Here is a 24,699-nt window from a genome sequence, read left to right on the forward strand (position 1 = left end):
ATTCACTGTACTTGAAGAGGTTGAATATACAATAACTGCTAAATTATGGGGGGAAATTCAGGCAAGAATTGATTAAACAATTTAAACAATTTAAACTTTAAACAATTTAATTATCTAACTTATGCTTTAAAATGTTTATGTTGTATACAAGAGTATTTTGATCCCTCCCCGACTTTGCATTTTTCATTTAACGAAATATTAAAATATAATAAATATTAACAAATGTAACCCAATCGATACTAAGCGTAGGCATTTGCAAGAAAGGGTGGCAAATGATGAAAGATGCAACATAAAATTCCTTCCCTTTTATGTTTGCATTGTGCATGCAAGCACTAAGTGCAGAGCTTGCACAATAATGTCATGACATGTATTTTGTCATTTTGACAAAAGCTCTGTTTGCTGTCCATGATATTAAGAATCCTATTTCCATTTTTAAGTTTCTTTTTCCATTCAGGGCCTTACATGAATTGCTAAATCTCTGACTGACAACTGGCACAAATGCTATCTTAAACCGAATAGCTCAAATTGTGTTGCATTAGGAATCTCAGATTGCCAAAACATTTCTCTGTTAAGAATGCACAATAATAAGCAAGGCAAAAAGCTACTGGGTTGTGTTTTGTCTGTGAAAAATGCAGTCCGATATAACAACATCTACTTCCCTGACATGGATAAAAAGTTTTACTTTTCTTGTTCCATGCTTCTTTTTGTTGTTTGCTATAAAGGCAACTTCCTTTAAATGATTGTGGCAAAACCATCAGATTGCTTTACTGTTATTATTCTCAATCACAATATCCCCTTCAAAAGGCATTTCTTCTAGACCAGTGTTTTTCAACCAGTGTGCCGCGGCACACTAGTGTGCCGTGAGACATGGTCAGGTGTGCCGCGAAGCTCAGAGAGAAAAAAAACAAGAGAGAGAGAGAAAGAGAAAGAGAGAAAGAAAGAGCAAGAGAGAAAGCAAGGGATAGAAAAAGAAAGAGAACGAGAGAGAAAGAAAGAAAGAAAGAGAGAGAAAGAGAACAAGAGGAAGAAAGCAAGAGAGAGAGCAAGAGACAGAAAGAAAGAAAGAAAAAGAAAGAAAGAAAGAGAGAAAGAGGGAGGGAAGGTGGGAGAAAGACAGAGGGAGGTAGGGAGGGAGAGAGAAAGAGAGCAAAAAAGAGGAAGGAAGGAAGAGAGAAAGAAAGAAAGAGGGATGGAGAGAGAGAGAAAAAAGAGGAAGGGAGAGAAACGGAGGGAGAGAGAAATAGAGCGAAAGGGAGAAAAAGAGAGAGAAATTTTTTTTGTCCAAACTTTTTTTAGCCCCCCCCCCTCAATGTGCCCCATGGTTTTGTAAATGTAAAAAATGTGCCGCGGCTCAAAAAAGGTTGAAAATCATTGTTCTAGACTAAGAAAAACAAACAATATTCAGAACTGCATCTTTTTATTAATATTCAGAACCTCCTCTTCGCATGTAATCTCACCCAATATGGGTATAAAGGCACAGAGAAAAATGAACAAAAATAAGCACATTTTATCTTTCATGCTCTTGGAAAATGTACTCCATTATTTTGTTCTTTAAGCTTATGGCTTATGTCAAGAATAAACACAACAAGAATTGCTAACTAATTGGACACTAAAGTACAATTCACTTGGTGATGTTATTGAATAACTGTAGCTTTGTCAATATAGAAATAAGTAATTGCTTCCACATTGAACGAAGAACAGTTTTGTGGCATTGACTTTGACCCTAACCCTAACCTAACCATTGTCACAGGCTTGCTGATATTACATTATAGGGGTTCTTTTACGTCCTTCTATGCATCCTACTATTGAAAAGTTTGTTCTGCAAACTTTTGCATTGAGCGGGAACGTACAAGATAAAAGTTAGCTGCTGATTTTGAGCCTATCCGGAACAGCAGTGACTTCAGTGTAATTGGCAAGATCAGGTCAACTTGTAAATATTAGCCTTAACCAGTAAATTGTCCTATGGAAGATAGTTGTCATACAGATACAATGTTAGAGTATTTTATTGAACAGGACACAAAATCCTACCCTTGTCAGTTATATTTATTGCAAAAAATACCATTCTTGGAAGAACAGTAACATCTGGGAAACAAAACATACCCCTATCCTGTATCTTTTTATTAACAATCCAACAGATGATCAGTACATATTCTTTAGGAAATGTATAGCTGTGGTTTGGTTCCTGTTATTTTGCTCTGATACTGTCACTGATGAAAATCGTATGGTTTCTCTTCCCTGTGTTAGAATAATCATACTATAATTGACCTTTTAAAGGCATAACTAAATTATACTTTGTGTATTTTCTCTCCAATAAAGAGGCTGCTATTATAGCATCAGCTGTAAATACAAACAACTTCTTAATTGATAATGAAAGAAAAAGTAGGGATGCAAAAGATTTCAATAACATTTGAAACTTCATACTCTACTTTAAATAGATTGTATCACTTATTGAAGTCTGGTAGCATGTGTCTTCCCCTGGTCACAAATCCACTATTGCTTTTTATTTATTTAGCCACAGTAGTACAGTGGTTAGAATGCAGTACTGCAGGCTACTTCTGCTCTCTGCCAGATGCCTGCAATTTGGCAGTTCAAATCTCACCAGGCTTAAGGTTTACTCAGCCTTCTATCCTTCTGATGTGGGTAAAATGAGGACCCAAATTGTTGGGGGCCGTATACTCACTCTGTAAAACACAGAGAGAGCTGTAAAGCACTGTAAAGCTATATATAAGTCTAAGTGTTATTGCTATTTATAAGAGTATATAAATAAATGCCTTTCCTTCAGGAACACAAGGTAGGATACACACTCCTCCCATTTGTTCCCAGAACAACCATGTGGAACAAGTTAGTTTGAAAATTACTTTAAAGAACATAGCATAGCATTTTGTGAGATGTAAATTTGGAAAATAACATTTCCCAAAACAAGACAGTTGCATTTTTCAAAATAGCATACACTTAAAAGCTTGATATGGGGACATATATAAAATGAATTATAACATCACAGAAATTTGGGTTGCTTTTGTACTGCTCACATAATTGATATTTACGACAAGTAACATTAAGTAAAATTGCCTAGATAATTTTCATATGTTAGATACAATTGAAAAATAAAACTTGCTTTATTTTTTAGATTTTATGAAAACTATATTTTTTTTAAAAACCCTGATGGAGCAGACTATCGACCCGCTTATACAGACAGTAAAATGGGTTTCAACCAGTACCCCAGAGCTATAAATCAGAAAGGAAGTAAATCAAAACCAAAATACTAAAATCAGTACAAACTGGATTAGAAGCACATGGGAAGATTTATATAATATTAAAAAATCAGTTACAAAGTTCCAATTCAAGGACTGTCAAGTGATTTGGATTAATTTACATAGATATTGCACAGGAAACCAAATACACATTTCCGTCTCAGTGGCATACATGTCATTCATTCTTTCTGAAAATAATTTTGGGTTTCAAGAAAATCACATCAATTAAAATGGAGAAACACAGTGTCTCCTGGAATCAAAGAAAATAACACACAACAGTACAAAAATAATGGCAATGGCTATAAAGAGAAAATAAAATCAATAAAAGATTCAGTTCAAATAATTATAAATTATATTATGGGCTCTCAGACGTATATCCATGCTTGGTCCATTTTGCTCTATCTATATTCATGTATTCAAAGTTAATTAACAATAAGGTGATATTATGATGACAGGAAATAAATTTTTAAATGACCATACAGAAAATAATGCAATAGGGAACCCAGAAAATTTGAGTAGGTGTTGTGTAAAAAAGCTTGCATCAAATGCCAGCTACCTAATGTAATGTGTGAAACATGTTTGGTATCTCGTCTTCTTGAGTCATATTTTTTTAAAAAGGAGGAGGAGGAGGAGGAATAAATAGGAACAGAAATGATGTTATGCCTTTCCCAACACCTGCTCTTCTTTCGAAATTGTGCAGTGACCAAATCTATTCCACATCATTCTTATCTAGCATCTCTGTTCTAACATGATGATTTTTTTTAATAGAATCACTTATTTGTCTCCATTGCTTAAAGCCCTTTGCACTGCATACTTGGAAAGAACATTTTATTCCTGTTAATGTAATGAATGCCCATTAATGCCTCAGCCTGGTTCTATTATTTTAACTAGTCATTTTGATGTGCCCTTTTGGCTCCTGGCAGGAATTTGCATTTTCCATGCTTGTTGCTAGCTCTGAGTTCAGTAGTAGTGCTGCTCAAAAATCGAACCTAGACTTCATGAGGAATATCAAATTAAAATCTTACATTCTACTTTTAAAAGCAAGTAATAGCCTGCTTTTGTTTACTCTGAACAGTTGCTGCTAAAATTTGCAATTTCCTTGCTTCTTTTAGAGCAACATAATTCTTAATTACAGTATGTCCAATAAAAGTACAGTAATACCTCATGATACGAACTTAATTGGTGCAAGGAGGAGGTTCGTATGATGAAAGGTTCGTAAGACGAAACATTGTTTCCCATAGGAAACAATGTAAAGTCAATTAATCCGTGCAACCAAACCCCCCCCCCCACAAAAAAACGGCTTTCGGCGACTGCTGGGAAGCGGCGCGGCTGTTTTAAAAGGTGACAGCCGGCCTTGGGGGCTTTCCAGCACCCCCCCGAACCCCAGGTTCAGGGGGGTGCTGGGAAGCCCCCCAGGCCGGCTGTGACCTTTTAAAACAGCCGCGCCGCTTCCCAGCTGTCTCCTGAAGCCGAACGCCAAAGCCGAACTTCCGCGTTCGGCTTCGGGAGACAGCTGGGAAGTGGCGCGGCTGTTTTAAAAGGTGACAGCCGGGCTGGGGGGCTTCCCAGCAACCTCCCGAACCGAACCCGGGGTTCAGAAAAATTTTGCCTCTTCTTACGAACTTTGTTCGAGTTACGAACCGGCGTTCGGGAGGCTTCTGGGAAGCCCTGCCGCCCGGCTGTCACCTTTTAAAACAGCCGTGCGGCTTCCCAGCAGTCTCCGAACGCCGGTTCGTAACTCGAAAAAAGTTCGTAAGAAGAGGCAAAATTTTTCTGAACCCCGGGTTCGTATCACGAGTTGTTTGTAAGACGAGGGGTTCGTATCTTGAGGTACCACTGTATTACATTCTCAGACTGAAGCATATAGGCTACATAGACCTAACCCTAACCTTTCCAAGCCTGCTTGGCTTGGATTGGTTCGAGGCCCTTGGCATGGGGGTGACTGGAATCAACACTGTCACCAACGGTGCCACGGAAGACTTCTGAGGGAGTTCAAGGATGCTTTTAGCAGCAGTCTGGGTACATATAGGGGGACCCTGATTTCATTCAATTTGGACCCAAATTTAGCGCTAATTCGGCTTAAATTGCAGAAGCCTCCTCTCGCCCTCCGACCAAAGATAAGGATTTGGACAAGCGAATTGGACAATTCAGCCCATTGACCATGCATACTGGAAAACCCCTATAGTGACCCCAGTCAAGCAGGATGGATCAATTTGCCTCTGTGCTGACTATAAGGGCATGCTTAATAAGGCACTTCAGCAGAGCACATATCCAGTTCTTGTGGTCCAGCATCTGCTGCACTGCCTGGGTCCCCAGAATATTTTTGCAAAATTCAATCTGAGTAGGCCTACCAAAAGCTTTCTGTAGATAGTGCCACTGCAGAAGTCCTGACCATTGTGACACACAGGGGTGTGTTTAAATGTATGCAGCTCCAGTCTGGAGTTAGTGTAGCCCCTGGACTGTTCCAAAATCTTATGAAATACCTATTAGAAGGAATTCCGGGGGGTCGTGCCATATTTCTAATTTCAGACAAAGACAAAAAACAATTATTTCAAAGACTGAGAACAGTGCTAACCTGAATTCATGGCAAGGGTCTGCGGCTTAAAAGGGGAAATGCCAAATTGGAATGAACAGGGTAGAGTCCCTAAGGTACATGATTGATAGCTCTGGGATCCATCCTACAAATTCAAAAATTAAGGCAATTCAGGATGCTCCTACCCCTCAGAACTAGGCTGAATTAAAAATGTTGCTAGAGCTCCTTAACTTCTATAGCATTTTCCTCAAACAAAAGGATTAAGGTGGCCGAGACTCTCCATAAGTTGCTGGGCAAAAAGGGGAAATGGACCTGGGGAAGGACTGAGTCAGCCACTTTCGCAGCTGTCAAATGCCTACTTTCTGCGGACAGCCTTCTGATCCAGTATAATCAGACCTTGCCACTTGTGTCACCCTTTGGCATTGGGACCATCACCTACCCGATGGCACTGAGGCACCTATCGCCTTCCTCCAGCCTGCAAGTCCATTATTTCCTACTAATTTCAGTAGTGTCTTCCATTCCTTATTGGACAAGCATAATTATCTTCGCTGTTTAAAAATTATTAATAAGGCTGCATAATCCAGGAAAAAGAAAACCCTAGCAGTTTCTGGATCACATGTAAATCCTAAATATCTTTCTTGTATTTTTCAGATCAGCTATCCATTCAGTTGTATTACTGACGACAAATGAGTAAAACTTGTGTATGACTTATGGTTCAGAAAAATGTATCAGTCTACATAATTGCGCTCTCATAATTCTGGAGAGCTACGTATAAGTTTCTTTTATGCTTAAGGTACCAAGCAAGTATATGTTAGGCAACTGATTGTCCAGTGGAGCTTTTGAAAACTCCCATTTCTGGATATTTTAGTGTCATTATGGTCACCATCCTACCCTTTTCTTAAGTAGATCTCGCAGTAACAGAAAGGTTTCCCATACCTATATGGGTATGCATCTATATTATCTATGGGTAGATATATATGGGTATGCATCTATATTAGTAGAAGCATGATGGGAATATAGGTATGTATATGCATAGTTTATGCATATACATACCTATATTCCCATCATGCATCTACTAATAGGTCTATGCCTTTTCTTCTGTGTTAGATTTGCTTCTTCCTGCATTTTCATAAAATAAATGTATGCGTTCTATTTAAACCTGAAAAGCTGTCTGAGTTAAATCTCACCTGTCACTTGAACATGAGAGGTTGCTGAGCACTTCTGTCATTTATGAGTTTTGTCAGAATTTTAATTCATTCCCATTTAGAAGGAAGAGTACTGACGCTTTTAAATTTGGGTGTTGGGGAAGAATTTCATGGACATCCCAATTACCTGATTAGGTTTTAAGGCATAGATATTATTTATTTATAAAATTTATATGACATCCATCTTATTGTTGGAGCAACTTTCAGCAGCATCTAAATTTAATAAATAAATAATAAATAAATTCTGTCTCTTACCTTCTCCAATCCGCACCGGATTACTTTGCTTGCTTTTTGGTTATTTTTAAAAAATGGCACAGTATTTATTTTCAAGGGGAAATATAATTTTTATAAGAAAAAAAGAATTTTTTTCAAAGAATAGCCATACATTTTTCTTTCTCTTTCTGCAGACAAACCTATGAATATTAGTAAAGTTTGAAATATAAATAAAAACCTCTATTATTACTGCTATTCATCTGTGTATTGGAGATAGCAGTATTTTGTCCTACTCAATCAAGAAAAGGAGCAGACACTTTTCAAAGCAAAACACTTCATTAGAAGGAAATATTCTTAAATAATGAATACAAGTTTTCAGTCAGTTTTAAATAATGAATACAAGTTTTGGCCAGGTGGGTGATTGGGTAGGGTACTGAGAAGAAACCATGCACTTAAATATTCATTCTTACTTATATCCCTCTCATTTACAATATAAGCAATTTTGTTTATAGTTCATGTGGTCAGAGGAAAAACAAAAAAGGACAAGTTTCCAACTTCAAAAGCCGATATAAAAGCATTTGCAATCAAATAAAAGCAGAATCCCTTAACTACTGTAGCAAACAAGAGGAAAACCTCCTACGCACCAAATCTAATAGAGCTTTCTACAACTTCGTCAACAATAAACTCAAAGACTCTAGACCAATCCCACCTCTCAAAGGACCCAACAACAAAGAATACCATGATGATTCATCCAAAGCCAACCTCTTCAACTCTTTCTTTGGCTCTGTCTTTGTTAACAGCAATGGCTCATCCCCCAATTTCATCAATCGCACCTCAAACTCCCTCAACGACATAACCCAAGTAGACTTCACTAAAGACCAAGTTGAAAAAGCATTACGTGACCTTAAACCTTCTCTATCAGTCGGACCAGATGGTCTATGTGCATACTTCCTAAAAAAGCTCTCCTCTGCCATAGCTAAACCACTAAGCATAATTTTTGAAAAATCCTTCAGAACCAGCACACTTCCTAAGCTATGGTCGAAAGCAATGGTCATCCCCATCTTCAAAAAAGGAGACCCCTCTCTTGTAGATAACTACAGACCAATTTCACTATGCTGCGTCCCATGCAAAGTCATGGAATCAATTATAAACAAATCAATTACTCTCCATTTAGAAACTAATAATTTGCTCTCTAACAAACAATTTGGTTTCAGAAAAAAACTATCCTGCAACCTGCAGCTCCTCCACTGCAAAAATATATGGACACTCATCTAGATCAAGGGAAATCTACAGATGCAATTTATATTGACTTCTGCAAAGCCTTTGATTCAGTGGTCCACGACAAACTACTCCTAAAACTCAAATCCTATGGCATCTCAGGATCCCTCCACAGATGGACTACAGCATTCCTGTCAAACAGACAACAAGTGGTCAAAATAGGAAGCACCATATCCACCCCCGTCCCAGTTAAAAGCGGTGTTCCCCAAGGTAGTGTACTGGGACCAACGCTCTTCATTCTCTACATCAATGACCTTTGCGATTACATCACAAGCAACTGTGTCCTCTTCGCCGATGATGTAAAACTCTTCAACACCACCGATAACACAACTACTCTCCAAAAAGACCTTGACGCTGTTTCTGTGTGGTCTAACACATGGCAACTCCAAATCTCAACTAGCAAATGCTCTGTCCTACACATTGGGAAGAAGAATCTGAACACCAAATACGAACTGAATAATCAAATTATCACAGATAATCCCCACTCGGTTAAAGACCTTGGTATACTAATAACAAAAGATTTAAGTGCCAAAGCCCACTGCAACAATATAGCCAAGAAGGCTTCAAGAGTTGTAAACCTAATCCTACGTAGCTTCTGCTCTGGCAATCTCACACTACTTACTAGAGCTTACAAAACTTTTGCCAGACCCATCCTTGAATACAGCTCATCTGTTTGGAACCCATATCGTATCTCAGACATTAACACCCTTGAAAATGTTCAAAGATACTTCACCAGAAGAGCCCTTCACTCCTCCACTCGAAATAGAATACCCTATGAGACTAGACTTTCAATCCTGGGCCTAGAAAGTTTAGAACTAAGACGCCTTAAACAAGATATAAGTATTGCCCACAAGATCATATGCTGCAACGTCCTGCCTGTCGGCGACTACTTCAGCTTCAACCACAACAACACAAGAGCACACAACAGATTTAAACTTAATATTAACCGCTCCAAACTTGACTGTAAAAAATATGACTTCAGTAACAGAGTTGTCGAAGCGTGGAACTCATTACCGGACTCCATAGTGTCATCCCCAAACCCCCAACACTTTACCCTTAGATTATCTACGGTTGACCTATCCAGATTCCTAAGAGGTCAGTAAGGGGCGAGTACAAGTGCACTAGAGTGCCTTCCGTCCCCTGTCCTATTACTCTCCTATATATCCTATATCTCTTCTTCTATTCTTTCATGATATACTCTATTCCTATATAGCTGAAGGGATTGGATACTGTAGCCTAGAGGATAATTCTCTGCCTTACAAGGCAAAGGTTGCAGGTTCAAGTCCCAGTGGGTATGGCTAGCTGATGAGGCCAAAATAAGGCCGAAATAGATCTACCCTAGTCTCCCTTAATTTTCAAATTCAGCTTAAACATGTGACATATATATATATATATATATATATGTGTGTGTGTGTGTGTGTGTGTGTGTGTGTGTGTATGTGTATGTGTATGTGTATGTGTATGTGTATATGTATGTGTATATGTATGTATACATAATAATTATGATTTTAGAATTTTATATTTGGAAATCAGCCTTAAACAAAACACCAAAAAATCTCCATATCATTCCTTCTAATAACTATGATTACACCAACCAATCAGATCACTGAAACGTGGTCACCCAATCTATTTGCTACATTCAAAGCAAATCTCCACCCCCACACTACATACTAGGAAGAAATGTCAGTTGCAAACATTCCATTTAAAACAACACAAAGATTGGAACTACAGCCTGAAGATGGTGAATGTGATTTCGCCGAAACGTCGCATAGACATGCAAAACATTACACAGGGCAAAACCCGAACTCAGAACAATCTACGTATATATATATATATATATATATATATATATATATATATATATATATTCTGTTACTATATTCTATATATTCTATATATTCTATTACTATATATTCTATTCCTATATCTTCTTTTCTATTCTTTCTTAGATATATTTTACTATGAGTATCTCCTCTATAACCTTCATCATGTATTTTACTATGTGTATATTGATATATACTCACTAAAACCCTCATTGTGTATTGGACAAAATAAATAAATAAATAAATAAATAAATAAATAAATAAATATTTTTTCAGTCATGTCACTCATTTATAAGAGCTTATGCTGTGTTCATTAACAGACAAATAGATAGTTAGGGATGAGGAGACTATATCATTAATGAAGCATTCTATGAATACAAAGAGGGCTTGTGAGTTTGATTTTTGGTCTTAAAACACTTTGGTGCTTTGGAATCTTAAAGACCTGTGAGTGGGTGGCAAAAAAAATATTTAATTGACCAGTTTGAAGAGGGGGTGGAAGGAAGGATGATATTTGATTAGTTAAATTGATTGGCAGGCATCCCAGAGTTGTGTGCCACCGGAGGCAAAGGGGAAACAGGATGATAACTTGGATATCAACCAATATTAAATTAATTTTGTTTTGTATCCCATTAGAAAGTCTCAGATGATAGAACAAACATCTCACCTGGAAAGTGTCATTCTAATGTTCAAAAATCATATAGGAATTATGCTGATCAAAATGCAGTTTGTTGTAACATTCAATGAAAACTGGCAGGTTCAGTACATATGACGCAGATTGTACAATATTTATTCCTTGAGTTCCTCTTCAGTATCTCACTGTGAAGATGTTCTCTGAGTGTTAAATGGGAAATCCTAATCCTGTCTACTTAGATAAATATCCAAGGGAGATAAGTTAGACATGCTTTTCCATCAATAAAAAAGATATTTGCTGGAGGGGACAAGTCTACCTCTGAGGCCTACAAATGCCTGCAGTTGTAACTCTATGAAACCAAATGCTTTTAGCAACGCAAGCATGGTTTAATTCTTCACACTTGACAGTAGAAAAATGGCACTGATTCTCAATGTTTGTTTATTGCTTATTTCAGTTAGCCTTAATATAAGACAGACTCCTGATAGCAACTTTTACAGCAGATCTGATAATTCAAATATGTAGTCCTGCCAATATTTACCCCTCAACACATTCTTAGATATTTATGATTTGTTTGTGTACTTATATTATTTGTAGAGTACCCCACCAAGAAGAGTCTGGGAAGCGTATACTGAAGCATACATGCCTGAAAAATAAACAAAGTGCAATCGAGGTATAGAACAGAACAAAAACAAATGTACATTGCAAAAGAATACCCACTGTTAGCCAGGGCTCAACAACACAATTAAAATACAATAACCTTACTATCTTGCAGAATCCCAAAAGGGAAATAGCTATACAACCTCAGTGGAAAGCATGTACCAGAGCATGACATAAAGAAAAGGCCTGATACCTGTCCTATATATCTCCCCAGGAAAGGGAAGGGGGAATTTTAGCAGCCCCCCCTTAGATTGGATGGCAGAATCAACTGTAGGAAGGAGGTGCCTGATATAAGCCAGGGTACATCAATAGGGCTAGTTTTGAAAATTGATGTTACCCAATCTTTGATATGTAAGACAAAATCTAGTATTGTGTTCCCAGTTTTGATCAAAAACAAAAAAAGCAATAATCTGTTTTCTTTGTCACATGTATTCTGGGATTCATTTCACCAAGTCTGGTGTGATCATAATTAGTATAGAACTCTTGCTGATATATATTTAAGCAAATACATGGTATACTGTAACTGTTGTCTCTGTCCATACAATCTCTCTTGAGCTTTGCTGAAGCAACTTTTTGCTGTGTGTAGAGACTTTTTTAAAAAAAATTGGCTCCAAAGATATGATAGGCAAGGAGAAAGGCCCTTCCTACTAAGGTAACCAATTTACCATCCATCAGGCAGAGAGGGTCCCTCAACTCCCAGGCTAAGAAAATTCATGGAACAACAATCTAGCAGCTGAATTGGATTCTTCTGCTCAGTCTGGAAAATTCAGAACGGCCAAGTTTCAATTTCCAGAAACCTGAAGTAAGGGACTATAAGCAGTAGAACCTAAACCTTACTGGAACAGAACACAATAGGCTAAAATCATAAGGTATCCCCCCCCTTCTTTTTGCCTTCTCTCTCCCTCTCTCCCCCCTCTCTCTCTAACAATTCTGAGTAGAATACAAGAAAACCAATCCTAAAATACAGTTAAAGCCCAAATGTTTAGAAAAAATAAAGACAGTATATTAAAGAAGGAATAATAAATAATATTCTATTTTATTATCAAAATTATAATTTAAGAGCAATAAAACCCATTGGATCTGCCACAATAATTTAAAAGCAATAAAACCCATAGGAGCTGCCACTAATCCAAAACATGGGCAAAAAGTCTCTTTAGTGGTAAACACTTGATAGTGGTCAAGTTTTAGCATTCAAGATGGAATGCAGAAATTAGCCAATCTCCAGATTACAGCTCTACAGTTTGATCCAAAGGTATTAAAGTAAACACGAAGCATGATGGAAGTTAAGATAACTGTGTCTTCGTTTGTCAAACATGAGATGCTTCAGCAACAGAACCCTAAATGGCATACTACAGATAAGGGGGACCCAAATATCAGTTTTTCATTTTTCAATCTGTTACTTTTAGAAAGAGAAGATGCCAAGAAAACTAACCAATGAATTAATCAATCAGTCAACTAAACTATCTGTTTAAGGGAGGATTCGACATTAACTTTCCGAATACTCCATATCTCAATCTTAGATAGAACAGATGGTAAAATATAATGCAGCCACTGGGTGTTAAATGCAAGCTATAAGGGACAGAAAAATGTTAGAAGGGAAGGTACAAATAATGAAGGTACATTTGATTTGCCTTGCTTCTGATGAGGCATAAAATAAAATGTAAATAATTTCTGTGCAGAGGAAATTAGCATAATGGTTTTGGCATTTGCAGCTTGAATGAGTTTGCATTCCCTAAGCTAGCTCCACAAAAAAAAAAAAAAGAATAACACCATTTACCTGGATTTGCAGGAAGGATTATATCAATTCCATTATCACTGTCAGTAATGAAACACAACTCTGATACCATTAACATCATGCAGAATAAAGAAGGTGTGATTAGTCTCAACTTGGATTTGCAATGCAATAAAAAAAGAGAAATGTTGTGAAACTGGATATGCGCAATGAAGAAGGTAAGTGCTATAACCTAAGTTTCCAACGCAGAAAAGTGTCAATATTACAAATATGAGTTTGCAATTAAACCACAATTTCTGTGAGTTTATTGTTACAAAGTTATAGTTAGCAATGACCTGGATTTTCAGTAAAGACCATGGCTAATTTTTATTTTAAATTATTTAATCGCCATATGAGAGGCACATGTATTACATGCAAACGAACTTTTTAAAAGAAAAATCTTTCAGTGGAATTGTCAACTAGGTCCTTAACACATTCCAAGAACTTAGCAAATACCCTACTCTTCTAATTAGAGGACTATTTATTTTCCCAAAATAATTTCAATTAATTAAAGAAAACATTTTTTAAAAAATCATTTTTGTCCTGTATTTTGTAGAAGGAAGGAAGGAATGAGGGAGGAAGGGAGGGAGGAATGCTTTACGTGCCTATGAACAAAAGGAGAAACATAATTCACAAACATAGTTTGCTTTCTTACATTTACACACTATCTTACCTTTATCTTGTCCTTTGCTCTCCTGATTAGTTTTATCTACTTCAGGATCCTGAGATTTCTCTTCCTTTATTGTCTCTTCCTCGGTTATCAAAGTATCTGAAAAGAGGTTTTGGGTGAGATTATACAGAATAGTAGCCAGGAGATATACCGTTAGTGTAATTTACATCATTTCCTCCAAATAATGCAGGTTATTAGGTTTATACTAGATAGCATGTTGCTTTATTTAATCCAAATAAAGACCACTCACATCTTGAGTTAGTCCATAAAACCCAGTTTCATGAAATGGATATCAATAACATAATTTTCTGTGTATGGGACTTAACCATAAGTCTTTATTAAACCCTCATGTCAATCAACAACTTGCCCAATTGGGGAATGTAATTTAATATTAAGTGGTTCAAATCCACTGGTTATTTGGGCTGAGAAACATTCAATACAAAATATCTAAATTTATTTTAAAAAATTCAAAATAAACAAAATACATGTATAGAAAAGATGGCTAGACTATTCAGGATTTAACAGACACAGCAAGGGGAATAATACCTATTTCCATAAAACCATTTTAGTAGTGGACATTCTCTGGAATGTACAATTATTATTTCTTGTTCAGGGTCCCAAAGTATAATCTAAAGAAGAGATTTGTTCCCCAGATATATATTTAAATACTAGTCATAATTAAAATAATGTTTCAAATGGTATGGACTTTATAAATAATTGATTGAACATTTTGAACATTTCCCCTCTTCTTTTGAACAAAAACTACCTTCAGCCTCCATGTAAGAGATTTGAGAATCTGCCTGAGTATTCATTTCAACTTCTGAGGAATCATCTTGCAGTCCTAGCATATTAAAGAATGGAAAATGATGTCAGCATGATATTAATGTGCATTTATTAATTTAAGAAATGTTTAGCAATAACAAAGCTACTTTATTTCACTGAAAGGAAGATGTTCCTCTATTTAAGACAATCTTTCCATACTGGAAGATAGACACAAAGACACAAAACTTCTGCACATTGCCCAATTCCTACTCTGATAAACTAGGGGAGCTGAAATCAATTCCATAAATGAGTATGTGTGTCAGCCACAATTAGAGATATAAAGAGGGACTAGGATATTTCCAATGTTCTTCTTGGGTTTTTAAAAATCCGGATTCAGGACAGAGAAAAAATACAGGCCACAAGCCCTTCTCTAGAAGGACTAGTGGGGGGAAAATAGTGTTACTATATTTTTTGAAGTATAAGACACACCAGAGTATAAAACGCACCTTAATTTTGAGGGAGGAAAATAGGAGAAAAAATCTACCTACCAGGTATTCAACTGACTAGCATCCTTAGTCTGGTCAACTTCAGCATGTTATTTGTCCCCTAGTTAGGCCTAAACACACACACACCCTTTCTTTGGGAGGGAGTAGCAATGAAAACAAGCCTGCAAAGAACTTAGGGCTGGAAAAAAAAATGAAAAAATCCTGCAAGCCGGAAAGATTGTTAGCACCTCTTTAGGGCCAGGAAAAAAAGCTTTGAAAAAGCTACATTCGGAATATAAGACACCCATATTTTCAGCCTCTTTTAGGGGGGGGGGGGAGGTGTACCCTATACTCTGAAAAATATGGTAATTAATATCGATAAAGGAGAATATTTGTAGTTCAGGGTTGAAATAAGTGGTCCTTGGTTCTCTCTGAGCTTGGCTGTTTTCTTGCAGATGTTTTATTACCTAAACTAGATACCATTATCATGCTGGTGAATTGAATTAACGACAATTGGATAAAATGAATTGTCTGTAAAATAAGGGTTTGCAAAAATCACTTTATTCCCTGCCTGCACAGAATATTTCACATACAAACTACAGTGATCCCCCGATTATCGCGAGGGTTCCGCTCCAAGACCCCTCGCAATAATCGATATCTCGCGATGTAGCGGCGCGGAAGTAAAAACACCATCTGCGCATGCGCGCCCCTTTTTCCATGGCTGCACATGCGCAGATGGTGGAGTTTGCGTGTGGGCGGTGGGGAAGACCCCTTCGGCCGCCCAACAGCTGATCTGCTCCGCAGCGCGGCAGCAGCGAGGAGCCGAAGATGGGGTTTCCCCGTTGCCCAGGCAACGGGAAACCCCATCTTCGGCTCCTCGCTGCTGCCGCGCTGCGGAGCAGATCAGCTGTTGGGCGCCGCCCAGGCAAAGGGGAAACTCCAAGATCGCTTGCTGCTTGCCCGTTCGCCCGCCCACCCGGCTGCTCGCTTGCCGCTCGCTTGCAGCGCGGCAGCAGCGAGGAGCCGAAGATGGGGTTTCCCCGCCGCCCAGGCAAAGGGGAAACCCCAAGATCGCTTGCCGCTTGCCCGTTCGCCCGCCCGCCCGGCTGCTCGCTTGCCACTCGCTTGCCGCTCGCTTGCAGCGCAGCAGCAGCGAGGAGCCGAAGATGGGGTTTCCCCGTTGCCCAGGCAACGGGGAAACCCCATCTTCGGCTCCTCGCTGCTGCTGCGCTGCTGAGCAGATCAGCTGGTGGGCGGCCGAAGGAACCTTCCCTGGGTGCCGCCCGCCGCTCGAGAGCAAGAGGGGGAGAGATAGAGAAAGAGAGAGAAGGAAAGAAAGAGATGAGAGAGGGAGGAAGAGAGTGTGAGAGAGGAAGAAGCAAGATAGAGAAAGAGAGAGAGAAAGAAAGATGAGAAAGGAAGGGAGTGACGTCATCGGGTGGAAAAATCACGATATAGCGATTCGCAATGATCGGGATCGCGAAACTCGGGGGATCACTGTATTGTACTTCAGAGAGGGGAGGGGAAGTTATCTGGACTCATGCATCCTTATTGTGTACCAAGTACCATTTAAATTCCTGATGCATTCTCTAAGTATCTATAGACTTGGCCTGTTTACTGACTGAAAGAAGCCTGTGTGTTAGGCTGAAAACAGGAAGGACCCTCCCCAATTTTGCCCTACAGCAAATCTCATGGAATTTGCTATCTGTTACTCCTCCGTAAGTTTTACACAGGAGTTTCAGACTTGTTTAGTTATAATCAGGGGTGGGTTACTCCTGATTCAGACCAGATTGCCTGAACTGTAAGTGACCCACTGGTCACATAATTTTGGCATCACAGATCCAGTTCTGTCTGTGCCAGTCTGTGCTCACTGCCACCTTTTTTTCTGAAATTTTGGTTGACTTTCCTGTGTTTTGATGGCTTCTCCTTTGGTTTTATGCTTTGAAAAAAGCCCTCCCGCCTGCCTCCGGATTAATACTGAGGTTTATTTCTTCATCCAAAATAAAGCTGATCAGTTACTCAGCTGTGTTTCGGGCTGAATCCACCTTCTGAGCATGCGTGGAATTGAAATAGCATGAGGTGTAAGCGGATCAAGTGCGTGTGCACAAAAAAGCGAACCGGTGGCAAAGGTAAGTGTAGCCCATCTCTGGTTATGATGCTGGCTTCATTCTCATTTCATAAAAGGTGAGAGTAGAAAGGACCCTCCCTATCCATTGGGATAGCATTCTTATGGCCTGAGATTCTAATAGCAGAGAGTAACAAAGAGAAGGAAAGGCAATGGTATCTGTCCCTGTGGTTTTATGATATATAGCAGCTTCTCCGTTTCTTTTGCTCGGCTTCATATAACTTTTTTTCAACTGCCCTCTCATTAGTTGCCTTTCAACTCTGTTGTTCACTTTCTGTATTTTCAAAGCATGTAAGGTGACCCCGTTCTTAAATCACATTTGGGAGAGAAAAGCTCGTCTTTATTTCTAATAAATATGATATTGATCAGAACATGTGTACAAAATTAGAGATTACACTACTGAAATTGATTATTGAAGTTTTGGAGTGTTGCCCTTAGCCAGGTATGAAACGAAGTTGATTAGGGATGCGAAGAAGCAAATAGATTTTGTTAATTAAAAGAACCAGCGATCCCATCAAATTATTTATTAGGCTACTGTAAAGGATTGTAGAAGACATACCATCAGCTTGAACTTCTTCACAGGTTGCATGAGGCACTGGATTAGGCTCTTCTGTATCTGGGGATTCTACAGAAAAACAAAACAAATAAAGATGCCTTCTCTATAGATTTTCTGAGCTCTTTTAATGAAGCCTCATAGTTTTAAAGTATTTAAAATAATTTTCAAAATGATTGATTGATATTATATTATGTTACATTAAACTACAATGAATACAATTGTTGTATTTTTACTATAAAATACTGAAACCAGTAACAAATTTATAAACACACTTGGATTTACAACAATCATATCCATTCTAACAAAATTCTGAAATAGTTCATTGTGATTAAGCAAAAACTTAAGGATTATGCAGATAACAAAAAAGGTACTTAATTGAAGGATTGTCAAGGCAGAGATGTTACAGTCTTGGTGATTTCAGGAATAATTATTTCCCATAATAATAGATTGAACTGAATTTTACATGGAAAATAAAATGTAACCCACATTCCCTTGTATTTTGGAACAGTTCACTCTGGACAAAAATGATTCAGCATTATGACCTGGGTGGTCTTATTAGCATTCAGGTGGTCTCCATAGAGGAGGAAACCACAGTACTCTCCTTTTCCTCTCTTGGAAATCATTTTAGGAATGACAGGTTTTCCCCCAATTCTAAATAAAGTAGAGGGGAGAAAGGGTTTCTAGCCCATGCTTAGTCTATAATTTGCCTTTTCTTCCACAACATGGCGGGGGGATCATGTCTGTTACATACGGCTGTATGTGGCATGGATTTGCATAACTGCCGCTGATTGGCTAGTCTAGCTGTGAGAGAAATAAACTTCTGTCAATGGCCAGTTGGCTATAGAAAAGCCTTTAAAAGCAGCTTCTCTATAGCCTGCTGGCATTCTGTATTATTTCCAGCTACTGATAAATAAAGGTGCTGAAGTGCTCCTACGTGTCACCTCTTCATTTCCGCACAATCAAACCTTGGTGATGAAGTTGGTTGAAGAAGACAATAGGACAAAGGCACCTCATGGCATCCAGGCCCTCTTAGAGGCAAGCATCATCCCCCTCTGACCAAACTTGTGGGTGGCTACTCAAACATCATCCACTCCAGCAATCTATGACCCTAAGACCAAAGAATGGACAACATGTTTCTGAAAGCCAACAACTTCCAGGATCTTACAGACTAACAGGAAAAGGCTCTCTTCCTAAGCTATTGTGACACTAAAATTTATAAAATGGCTCAAGCGCTGGCGGCACCCACAGACATCAAATCCATCTCCTGGACAATGCTCCAAATGATGCTAAAAGAACATTACATCCCTGCAGCAACCCTGATAGTCAGCAGAAATGAGTTTTACCATTGCCACCAATGCGATAGTGAATCCATCAATGATTTTGTTGCCAAACTCTGGGAAATAGCCACCAAATGCGAATTCATCAACCTGGAGGAGATGATGAAAGATTGATCTAAATCTTCAAAAGAAGCTGTTGATAAGAAGGGGGGTAATGTTCAAGGATGTCGTGGAGGAAGCTAGAGCCAATGAATCATCAGACAATTCACCCGCAGACATCTGAAAGACTGGCACAGTTCACCACACGTACTGGGAGCCCAATTGGATGACAAAGGTTCCCACATATGAGGATGAATCAGAAGAAGACAAGGTACATCGCATCTAGCTCCAGAGACATTGAATACAGGCAAGCCTGCTGTTCAGCCCTGTGGCGCCTCCAAAACAACTGAGCGTGAAACTCCACAAAACAGACCTGCTGTGACTACCAGACACCAAGAATATCTAGACTCAACATCGGAGGAGACGCGTGGACACCAACCAAACTCAGTTGGAGTCCAGTGAAGTCACCCTGGACTGGAAAACAACAACCTAAGAGTAGCTGCCCCCAAACCAAGCAGCAGGTACCAGATAATTCCACAGATGGAGCCAGGAGCAGTGGATGACATGTCCGCCACCAATGAATTCCCAGGAACTAATGAATCACGCAGGCCCAATAGAACTGTATGGCGTCCCACCTTCCAGCATGACTACATTACTTTCTGTAAATAAACCACTGAATAAACATCACAAATAAAGCTTCACAATTCAGGAATAACAGTATAGGTACGCAAATGAATGTTGTGGAGAACAATATCCTCCAAATTCAGCATCTGGCACTGAATATGCACAAGCTCTTGCTTGATCAGCTCAGCATGTAAAACCCTTAACAGAACTTTAGCCATGCTTGGAGGATGAGGATGGGAGTAGAAAGAAGGAACTAAATCTGAATCCTTTTATCCTTGTACTGTTGGCAAAAAATGCATGGGAATCTCAAATTGACTTTCCTTCTTTTGAAACTTATTCATTCCAAAATATCTTATGGGTATGCTTTTTCCTAACATAAAGACTTGGAATTCCATTCCACTCAACTGGGTTAATGGCTAGAAATGGTATAGTGGAAATCTAAAATACTTTGAGAAGACCAAGTTGCTATTCCTAATGTATATCAGTTATGAAATCATATATTTATTTATTTTATTTATTTTATTTATTTTATTTATTTTATTTATTTTATTTATTTTATTTATTTTATTTATTTTATTTATTTTATTTATTTTATTTATTTTATTTATTTTATTTATTTTATTTATTTTATTTATTTTATTTATTTTATTTATTTTATTTATTTTATTTATTTTATTTATTTTATTTTTATGCCACCCTTCTCCTTAGACTCAGGGTGGCTTACAACATGTTAGCAATAGCACTTTTTAACAGAGCCAACATATTGCCCCCACAATCCAGGGCCTCATTTTACCTGGATACCTGGAAGGCTGAGTCAACAGTACTCAATAAATATGGTAGCTGTTGTAATAGCAATAGCATTTAGGCCTATATACTGCTTTATAGTGCTTTTACAGCCCTCTCTAAGCGGTTTATAGAGTCAGCATACTGCCCCCAACCATTTGGCCCCTCCTTTTATTCACTTTGAAAGGATTGAAGGCTGAGTCAGCTTTGGTCTATAATCTATGCCATAAAAGGCATTGTTCTTTCAAAACATTAGCCTTAATGTTATTTTATTTCCAACTGGGTCCACATCCATACTAAAACTTGAAGTAATTTCCATAAACCCATGTTTTTTAAATTTATCTAGCAATAAGCAATGAACTACTAAAGAATAGCATGACCATAACAGCTTCCGAGTACTATCATTGTATGGGAAACCTGGGCAGTTAACATCTGATCAAAGTTTAATAATCTGTAAAATGGGAATGCATCAAAAGTTGGAGATTTTAATTAATTGTAAATAATTTAATTGTAAATAATCACCTAGGGCAATAATTAAATTGTAAATAATTCCCCAAGGCAAATATTTAATTACTTTCACAGCTTGTTTAAAGACAAAGTCAAAAGTTGAAGTAGAACTCTACTATACATATTTTTCAAATCATTTGTACTTAAGCTTCTCAAATTAATCCACAGAATATTATTAATCATATTTTAAATTGTGAAATGCTTTCTGCCAATGCTATCAAAATGAGAGAGGAAAAGAGACTTTTGAATTAAGCCACTGAAGCTGAAAAAAACAGGCAATTTAAACAATCCTGATTAACAGTATGCTACAAACAGGGAACAGGTGTACAGCAGAAAGGTGCCTGCAGAGCAAATAACTTCAGACTATTCAAGCAAACCAAGCCACAGGAAAGGGAAAGAAAGAGAGAGAGGAATAGAGAAAGAAAGAGGGAGAGAGAGAGAGAGAAAGAGGGAGAGAGGAGAAAGAAAGAAAGAAAGAAAGAAAGAAGAATCGCATTAAATAATTAGTAAAATGGTGTACCTTGCCCGAATTTTATCAGTTCACAATAGGCATTTGAGAATACTAGCATGCAAAATAGACATTAATTTACATTTTGTACAGCAGCAAGGTGCTCCAAATAATAAAAAATATTTTTGTGTTGAAGTAAGTATTGCTAGTATTTAGTATGATCTGGTTTTTTTAATTGTTTCTAGTTCAATGTTAATAAACCATTCAATGCAAAGAAGCAAGAACCGAACAAATTACAAAAAACAATTTTACATAATACCTGTAGATATAATTACATTTTTGGTGTCCTGCAGTTACCCCTTGACTAACCATCATTTGTTTAGTGATGGCTCAAAGTTACAAATGCACTGAAAAAAGTGACTTACAACTGGTCTTTGAACTTATGACGCTTGCAGCATTCCTAGCAGGGGTGAAATGCTCCCGGTTCACTCGTGCCTGTCAGTTGTCAGAGAACCAGTTGCGAAGGGAGTGTGAGGCTCCACCCATCTGCCTGAATGACACCATTTGGGTTCTTTTACCTTCTGTACATACGCAAAGTGTTCTGTGCATGCGCAAAGAGTAAAAAAACTCAAATAGCGGCATCCGGGAGGATGGGCGGAACCTCACACTCCCTTTGTGACTGGTTCTCCAACGACCGATAGGCACAAGCAAACTGGGACCATTTCACCCTGATCCTCAGGGATCAAAACTTGGCAACCAGTATGTATTTATGATGGTTGTGGTGTCCCAGGATCAGGTGTTCATCATCATTTGTGACATTCTCAGCTCACTTCTGTCATGCAAAGTCAATGGGGGAAGCCAGATTTGCTTAATAACTATATGCTTAAAACTTAACAATATTTATTTGCCTTCCATATGGTGGTCAAAGTTTAAGATGGCCGTGTGCCAGGGGAGAAACTATACTTAGCATTGGAGATTTCTTTCCTATAGGATAACAGTCTTAGACTGAGGAGGCAAAGTTGCAATTACAGGCTTGCCTTGACTGCATAGACTGGAGTGTTTCTGATCCTGCTTCAGCAGACTTGGATGAACTCACTGATAGTGTGACATCTGTTTTTGTGAGAACATGTGTGCCAACCAAGAATTTCGGCACATACAGTAATCATAAACCTTGGTTCACAGCTAAGCTCAAGCAGCTAAGTCGCGCCAAAGAGGAAGCCTACAGGAATGGAGACATGATGCTGTGGAATCAGGCCAGGAATATATTAACAAGGAAGACCAGGGCAGCAAAGAGAAGATACTCTGAACAGCTGAGGAATCAGTTCTCAGCAAATGGACTAGCAAATGTGTGGAAAAGCCTGAAGAATATCATTGGCTATAGCAGATCTCCCTCCCTTACTGGAAAAAAACAGCAACTGGTAGAGGACCTGAATGTATTCTAGTGTAGGTTTGAGAGGAGATCACTCAATAATACACGGGCAAGCAATAGATACAAACTCAAGGTAAACTGCTCCAAACTCGACTGCATAAAATACAACTTCAGCAACAGACTGGTCAACACCTTGAATACTCTACCTGAATCTGTTGTTACATTCTTAAACCTCTACACTTCAACCTTAAACTGTCTACTGTGGACCTCACCCCATTCTTAAGAGATCCATAAAAGTGTTCCGCATAAGTGCACCAGCGTGCCTGCCATCCCTGTCTTATTGTTCTCATTTCCTATGGTCATATTATATTATATTTATTAGACTTGTATGCCACTCCTCTCCGAAGACTCGGAGCGGCTCACAACAAATACAAACACAAATCTAATATTAAAAACAATTATAAAAACCCATTATAAAACAGTCATACCATCCAATTAAACCATACATAAAATGAAACAGCTAAGGGTCAGTTATGTCCGCCAAGCCTGGTGGCATAGGTGGGTTTTTAGTAGTTTGCGAAAGGCAAGGAGGGTGGGGGCAGCCTTAATCTCCAGGGGGAGTTGATTCCAAAGGGCTTGGGCCACCACAGAGAAGGCCCTTCTCCTGGGCCCTGCCAGACGACATTGTTTTGTCGACGGGACCCGAATAAGGCCAACTCTGTGGGACCTAATCGGTTGCTGGGATTCGTGCTGCAGTTCATGTCCATATTTACACTTTTACCTATTATCTTGTGCATTTGACAATCTAAATAAATAAATAAAATAAACTGTCAGCTATTGCTAGTCTTCCCATCTCTGATACACCAACAGTAGCCAAATCTCCTTCACCTATCTCCACTCCTCTGAGCTCTCCCTCCACTGATGATCCTTAAAAAAATGTGAGAGGTCTAATTCACAGTCAAAAGATTGGAAAAGCATCAGGCTCAGAAGGAGTAATTCCTTCTTGCTTGAAAAGTCTGTGCAGATCAACTGTCCCCCATCCACACGCACATCTTTAATAAATCAGCAGTGTTGTATTATGTTCCTTCTTGCTTCAAAGGCTCTACTATCATTCCAGTTCCCAAGAAACCCTCCATCAAGGAATTGAATGACTACAGACCAGGTGCTCTGACATCTATAGTTATGAAAATCTTTGAAAAATAGTGCTTGCCCACTTGAAAATCATCCTGGATCTGCTGTTAGATCCTTGGAGTTTGCCTACCATGCAAATAGAGTGGCAGCTGTTGGTGTTAATATGGCACTGCATCATATCTTGCAACATCTTGCACAGGTCCTTTTTGTAGACTTCAGCTTTGCATTCAATACCACTATTCCAGAAATTCTTCACTCTTAAACTAGCTGTGCCTGCCCATAAGCTTTCTGATAGATAGAAAGCAACAGGTGAAGCTAGGGAAATCATATTAGATACCAGAGCAATTAGCACAGGGCTGTATGTTCTCCGTTAGTCTTTTCCCTCTGTACCAACAACTGCATTTCTAAGGATCCCTCTGTTAAAGTACTGAAGTTTGCAGATGATATAACAATTGGTCTCATTCAAGATGGTGATGGGTCTGCATATAGACGGAGGTTAAA

General features: G+C 38.5%; 1 protein-coding gene across 3 annotated transcripts in view; it reads right to left on the reverse strand.

Annotated features, from left to right (window-relative positions):
- Positions 1 to 24,699, reverse strand: part of MACROD2 (mono-ADP ribosylhydrolase 2) — a 1,339,842-nt gene that overhangs the window by 77,630 nt on the left and 1,237,513 nt on the right. For all 3 annotated transcript variants that reach the window (XM_070732607.1, XM_070732608.1, XM_070732606.1), the window contains 3 exons: positions 17,964 to 18,029; positions 14,799 to 14,873; positions 14,036 to 14,131 (listed from right to left, as the gene is read on the reverse strand). In XM_070732607.1, coding sequence (XP_070588708.1) covers positions 14,036 to 14,131; positions 14,799 to 14,873; positions 17,964 to 18,029 — 237 coding nt within the window. The remainder of the gene's footprint in view (positions 1 to 14,035; positions 14,132 to 14,798; positions 14,874 to 17,963; positions 18,030 to 24,699) is intronic.

Source organism: Erythrolamprus reginae, chromosome 1, assembly GCF_031021105.1.
Source record: "Erythrolamprus reginae isolate rEryReg1 chromosome 1, rEryReg1.hap1, whole genome shotgun sequence".
NCBI classification, from domain to species: domain Eukaryota; kingdom Metazoa; phylum Chordata; class Lepidosauria; order Squamata; family Dipsadidae; genus Erythrolamprus; species Erythrolamprus reginae.